We start from the raw sequence: 6,982 nt of genomic DNA on the forward strand, positions 1-6,982 counted from the left end.
CTCCATTCATACTTGTGTAGACATCCTTCATAGGCCCCCATCAGTTGTCTCTTTTCCAAGCTGAAGAGTCTCTGCCATTTCCATCTTTCTTCCTAGGGAAGTTGTTTCACCCCCATCTTTATTGCCCTTCTCTGTGCCTTGTCTACATCAGGGCAGGGGGTCGGACTCGAAGACCTACTGAGGTCCCTTCCGGCCCTAACATCTATGAATCTACTATATCTGTTTTGAGATGGGGGAACCGGAACTACACGCAGTATCTAAGATAAGGGGGCACAGGATGGGGGGTTGCTTTCTTTGTGTACAAGGAGAATGCAACACTAGGGATGGGCATGAGATGCAGAATTTGGGGGCAGGTTGTGATCCTGTTGAGGTGAGGAGGCCATCAAGCTCAGGGGTTTGGGTTTTGTCTAATGGAAAATGACAGAGGAGCAAGGTGACCGGTAGGGAGGGATCAGCTGATTGTCCCATGTTGAGCTGCAGAGGCTGCAGTCTAGGTGTGTTGTTCTGGAAAGCTCTGCCCTGCCATCCCCAGCCTCCTACCGAGCCCAGCTAAAGACCATTGGGCTTTCCCTTTATGTTGCCTTCCTTGGAGGGTGCTATTGCAGTGATGTTTGAGTGGCTGTTGGGGTAGAGGTGCTTCATGTCAACCTCACCTTCCCGGGCTGGTTGGAACTTCAAGGCTAAAAGCCGGTCAGGTAAGAGCCCCATGCCGCTGGCATGTGTCCTAGGGTAAGGCCCAGACTTCAAGATGGGGTACGGTTCCCCAACTCTACGACAGATAATGAAGCCTTAGCAGAAAACTGCTAATTTGTAGAATCATAGAAAATGAGGGTTGGAAGGGACCCTCAGGAGGTCACATCTCATCCAACCTGCCCATCCCCAACTAGATCATCCCAGCCAAAGTTTTGTCTAGCTGGACCTTAAAAATCCCCAAGGATGGAGATTGCACCACCTCTCTAGGTAACTTGTTCCAGTGCTTCACCACCCTCCTAGTGAGAAGGTTTTTCCTAATATCCAACCTCACCTTCCCTTGCTGCAACTTGAACCCATTGCTCCTTGTCCTGTCATCTGCCCCCACTGAGACCAGCCCAGCTCCACCCTCCTTGCAGCCCCCCGCAAGGGAGTTGAAAGCTGCTGTCAAATCCCCTCTCAATCTTTTCTTCTCAAGACTAAAAAAAGCACAGATCTTCTAAAACTAAGTAATCTCCAAACTAAATAATTCTTCTGCACTTCCTCACGGCATACCCAGCTAATCCTCGAGAGGTGAGTTGGGCAAAGCATTTTCATTAGCCAAAAAGTCCTTTCAGTTTTGGGCTGATTGAAGCATTAAGCAAATGCATGTCAGATTTAGCAATTTATTCCAGCTGAACGGGGGACGCCTGTGTTTTATCAGCATTTCCAAAAATGAAATGTTTGGATTTTTTAAGGGCAGAATGACGTTTTGGTTGCAGTTGACCTCATGTTTATGGAAAGAAAGGAGTGTTCAGCAAGGGGTTGTGTTTTGGGCCACACAAAATGCCGTGTTTAATCCAAAAGGAATGTTTTGTTGAAAATGGGGAAAAAAATTAAACAATTTAAAAATTAATAATATATATATTTGATGTCATCCCTGAATGGAATTTGTTTGCTCACTGAACCTGAGTCAGTTATTTGCAGAGACATTGTCCTGATGCAGTTGGGACACAGCTTTCAAGGTGGACTGCAGTTGGGCTGTTATGGCTTGTATTTGTTGGCTGTGGATTTAGGACCCAGACCGACCATGATTATTTCCATTCGATAATAGGCAAATGTATTGATACACCGTGATAACAGAAAAGAAGCAATACAAACAATCAAGCCATTCTATATGTCTACCAAATCCTAGGGCTGTCATCAGAGTCGACGTACATCTGCCCAGGACGCAGTCTTCACTCTGAGGCTGTTTCTTAGGTCAATGGCCTGGTGGTGGGATACCACACCACCCACTCCAGAGGGGTGGATGAGATGGGCTGGTAGTATGCCCTCTGTCCATGGTGGCCTCTGGGACCCTTCCCAGGGGACAGGGATGGGGACCCCTCTTGGGGAGAACGAGGGATGGGAAGGAGGAGGGAGGGACGAGACAAAGGGAGGGACCCTTTGTTACTCTCAATCTCTGCCTTTGTATTCTCCATGACTCTTGATGACTCTTCATCCATGGCTATCTCTGGTTGGTGTCTCTCTGTGGTCACACGTCCACGTAGCCTTCTGGGCCTTCTCCTAATTTGGTCTGTTCCCCCAAAACCAGGACTCGGGGGGGGGGGGGGGCCCTGCTCTGGGGCCTTGTTAGCTGCTGTCTTTTTTATCTCATGTTATGGGCGGTATAGCATGTACTCCCTCTGTTCCTAGACTTTGTGTCCGTTGGCCTTGTTGTGTTAGACAGCTTGTCTCCTTCCAAGGCTGTATGGAGATGTGTGTGTGTGTGTGTGTGTGTGTGTTAGACCTAAGCTCTTTAGAAAGCAATGAACCCCTGCTGCCTATCTTGAACCCTTCTAATGCATAGATAGATAGATAGATATATGCATATCTATCTATCGATCGATCGATCAATTGATATATGCATATCAATTGATCGATCGATAGATAGCTAGATAGACAGATATACAAACCCCTATAAGCCAATTCCCAAAAAACAAACCTTAACATACCATTTCTAAGTCAACAGTATTCAGCTGCTTTAAGCCAAGCATAGATTTAGCTTTGCTGGGTCGGGACTAGGATGATCAGCATAATACAAAATGACGCTCTAAGGGCTTGTTAGTCTGCTTTCATGCTGGGGCAGGGAATATCACCGTGCCTTGCTCCCTCCCTCCCATCCATCCTTGCTGGATCCTGGAAATGAGGCAATGCCATTTCCTTGGAGCAGCCCTGTGTATGTTCGAGAAAGCACATCCCAGCTGGAGAGCCTGACACGGTGCAGAGGCGCGTTGGCCAAGCCCGTGGCTACCGCGCTGATGAGGGCGGTAAATGAATGTAGACCGGAGGGAGCTAAAAGTGACGTCTGCTACCCTTTTCTCCGCAGCTGCAAGAAGGCTCCAGCCATGGATGCAAGGACTCATCGCGGTGGCCGTTTTCTTAGTGCTGGTGGCGATTGCTTTTGTGGTGAATCGATACTGGTGTCAGGAGAAAGAGTAAGTGCGCTTCCTCGGCGGGAACTTGGACATGGTTGATTTGGCGTCACTACTGTCAGTGCCACACCACACAAGTCTCTCCCGATTACCCGGCTGAGTTCTGCGGAGGCTGGATACTTTAATGACCAGCATTTGACGTGCAGAGAGAAGTCAAATGTATTTGAAACTCCTGGATATTATTTCCTGTACTCACATGCACCCTTTCCCCAAAAATCAGCCCTTCAAAATTGGGGCATGTGTCTATGCTGGAAGGAAGGAATCGAAGCATGGAGACACTAGTAGGGCTGCCACACTTCTCCCTCCCTTTCCAGCCTCAGGGAGAGTGCACCCTTCAAGATCAGAGCTACCACTGTTAACTCTGTCACAGATGCTGCTGAATTGGCAGTAGTGGTGCCAAAAGCTGCTGCCAATTTGCCAATAGCGGTGAGAGGGATAACATTTCAGCATGGATGCTCGGGATTCAGACATGCAGTCAAAATTCAGCCGTGACTCCGGAAAACTCCCTCCACTTATTTCCCCCTCCTTCATTCTGCCTACCCCAAACAAGTTGCGGGTCTTATTTTGGGGTATGTGGCATGCCAGACGATATGGGCCTTATAACCACAAGCACAGTCACACCCACCTTAGTCATGGCAGCCGTGTGGCACTTACACCTCCTGTCCCAGCCAGACGGGGAAAGACAAGTGAAGGTCCTAATTATACTGCAACGGGGAAGCAGCCAATGGCCAAGCTTGAAACTCAGATTTTCAGCTAAGCAGAGGCAGGACAGGGCCAAGCAGAGCAGCTGTTGGACGCTTGCTGCAAGTGCCCGTTTGCACTGCTTTTGGTAGGTTTGAGCACTTACTCTAACCCTAACCCAACTCCTTCCTAGGAATGTAAAGTGCTCTTGCTAGGATGGGTCTGGTCTGCTGCTAAAATCCACCTGCCAGGGCTCTGAGGAAGGCTAGAGAGGAGAGAAACCCATTTTAATTCACTCGGCCTCTCTTCAGAAGAGACGCTGCTGAAGCTTAGCAGCCTGGAGTTGTTCCAAGCCCAGTTCCCTCCCATCCACAGCGGTTATCAACTTACGTCCCTGCCTGTTCATGCCTTCCTGTCCCTTGCACATGTCCCGGTCATCGCTCTCTAGCAAGCGCTGGAGGAATCAGTGCCACTCATACCACGAGGACCCAAACCAGCCAACCCCCACCGAGCGCTAGGCGGGATTCAGATTGAGGATCTGCTTTCAGAGTTGAATGGCTTGGTTTGGACTGAACTGTGAACCAGGTTTTGATCCAATTGCTACTTGCAACTTCTGCTTTGAATCTACGTGCAAACTCCTGCGGTTGGTGGGTGTGTGCGTATTGGCGTGCACACACATACACACACTCTCCAGACAGACAGACTCCAGGTCACCAGCCACATCAGAGTGAAACAAAGAACACTGCAAAGTGTTTTGCAATGGGCTATTGCAAGGCAGACTGGAAAAACCAGTTAGCGGGAGCAGACAGTTCAGATGACAGATTCGTTTTACTGAACGCCATAGGCTTGCAGCACGTGTCCCTGGCATTGGGGAGGGCTGCTACAGGAATACAGGCTTTGCAACTGTACATAGTGTCACCTGGACACAAAGGGTAGGTAGAGAAAGACTAAATAGAAAGCCCTTAAAAGTCCTACCACCCCTAGCAAAACGTGACAACCCCACTGGGCGTTTGCCTGTATAGGGACTCTTGAGCCATAGCTATTAACAGCCTTTGCCTGAGCCCAGTTGCAGAGTGTTTGGAGGGTTTTGCTATAGCCCTGGAGATGTGGAGTTCAAGCCGTACTCTCATTTCATAAAAAAGCTGCCCTCTTCTTCCTTAGCAGACCTGGTGAGGCAAAAGACAGGAGATTATGATGCTACAGGCTCTTCCTGTTACTAGCCCCATGGCCTGTTAGTTTTGGGAGGACACTTGACTCTCCTTAAATGCAGCATTAGACTCTACACATGGGAAGTGCAGTGAGTGTGTGTTATGCATCCCCCTCTCTACTCTCTCCAGAGAGAGGAGCCTATGCCTGCCCTTGCCAAGGAGCTTTACCTGGCGGTTTTAGCTCTGGAGGTCCCTGCTTCCATTCCTGAGCTGTTGGCAAAGGGACCTTGGCGGCCTTTTCATGGCTGGTTCTCAAGTTCCCTCCTTCTCCATCTCTGCAAAGGTGTTGCTTATTGAGGCCTTAACTCCCATTGAGTTGAATGGAGTTGATGGGGATTGGCGACTTCCACAGAAACACCTTGGCTGTGACTTGGATGACTACACAGTCCGGTGGGTGGCGAATTGGCTAGAGGGTCGCACCCAGAGAGTCGTGGTGGATGGGTCGGTATCAACCTGGAAGGGTGTGGGCAGTGGGGTCCTGCAGGGCTCGGTCCTTGGACCGATACTCTTCAATGTCTTCATCAGCGACTTGGACGAGGGAGTGAAGTGTACTCTGTCCAAGTTTGCAGATGACACAAAAGTGTGGGGAGAAGTAGACACACCGGAGGGCAGGGAACAGCTGCAAGCAGACCTGGACAAGTGGGCAGAAAACAACAGAATGCAATTCAACAAGGAGAAATGCAAAGTGCTGCACCTAGGGAGGAAAAATGTCCAGCACACCTACAGCCTAGGGAATGGCCTGCTGGGTGGCACGGAAGTGGAAAGGGATCTCGGAGTCCTAGTGGACTCCAAGATGAACATGAGTCGGCAGTGTGACGAAGCCATCAAAAAAGCCAATGGCACTTTATCGTGCATCAGCAGATGCATGACGAATAGATCCAAGGAGGTGATACTTCCCCTCTATCGGGCGCTGGTCAGACCGCAGTTGGAGTACTGCGTGCAATTCTGGGCGCCGCAGGGCACCTGGACCCCTTCAGCCTCCACAAGAGAAGGTTGAGAGGCAACTTTGTGGCTGCCTATAAATTCATCATGGGGGCACAGAGGGGAATTGGTGAGGCTCTACTCACCAAGGCGCCCCTGGGGGTCACAAGAAATAATGGACATAAGCTAGCAGAGAAATGATTTAGATTGGACATTAGGAGAAACTTCTTCACAGTTAGAGTAGCCAAAATCTGGAATGGGCTCCCAAGGGAGGTGGTGCTCTCCCCTACCCTGGGGGTCTTCAAGAGGAGGTTAGATGGGCATATGGCTGGGGTCATCTGAACACAGCACTGTTTCCTGCCTATGCAGGGGGTCGGAGTCGATGATCTATTGAGGTCCCTTCCGACCCTAACATCTATGAATCTATGACCCTAACATCTATGAATCTATGCACCTTGGAGAATCTGGGCTGTGGTAATCTCAAGGAGACAACTTGTCCCATAATCCATTGCATTGGCTACTGCTGCAAAGCCTTCTGGAGAAGCGCTCAGGGCTCTAGTCTGTGACTGGGACCTCGGTGCATGGGACTGGGACGAACAAGGAGAGGGCCAGGGGGAGATGCTGAGATGCACCTGCCCTGGGAAGGGAGTTAGCGTACCTGGAATAGCTGCTGCGGAGTCATCTGCAGATGGGATTCCCACTTTTTTCTGATGGCAGCACCCCCTGCAAACAAACCATTGCCTTCTCCTAATATTCTGGGTTCCCAGAGGAAGGGCAAGGTCCAAAATACCACAAGGGAGGCCAACCATGCAGATGAACCCCAGTCTGATCTGCCAACTTGAGCGCGCTCTTCCCCTCACTCCCAAAAGCTCCGGGCTTGTTTCACCAACGATTTCCCACCTGGATCACAGATTCTTCCAGGGTTTTGTGGGCAGAGGACCTGCCTGCCTCAGTTTCCCCATCTGTCTGCCAAAAGCGGCAACCGATGCAAGTTCTGAAAGTGGTCAGCAAGCACTCGGAGAAAACAGA

The 6,982-nt window shown here is 50.0% G+C and overlaps 1 protein-coding gene across 1 annotated transcript in view; it reads left to right on the top strand.

The window, feature by feature from the left end:
- Positions 1-6,982, top strand: part of PDZK1IP1 (PDZK1 interacting protein 1) — a 29,411-nt gene that overhangs the window by 18,633 nt on the left and 3,796 nt on the right. The window contains exon 2 of the mRNA XM_006015754.3: positions 3,038-3,146. Coding sequence (XP_006015816.1) covers positions 3,038-3,146 — 109 coding nt within the window. The remainder of the gene's footprint in view (positions 1-3,037; positions 3,147-6,982) is intronic.

The sequence above is a fragment of the Alligator sinensis genome, unplaced genomic scaffold, assembly GCF_000455745.1.
Source record: "Alligator sinensis unplaced genomic scaffold, ASM45574v1 scaffold781_1, whole genome shotgun sequence".
Taxonomy (NCBI): domain Eukaryota; kingdom Metazoa; phylum Chordata; order Crocodylia; family Alligatoridae; genus Alligator; species Alligator sinensis.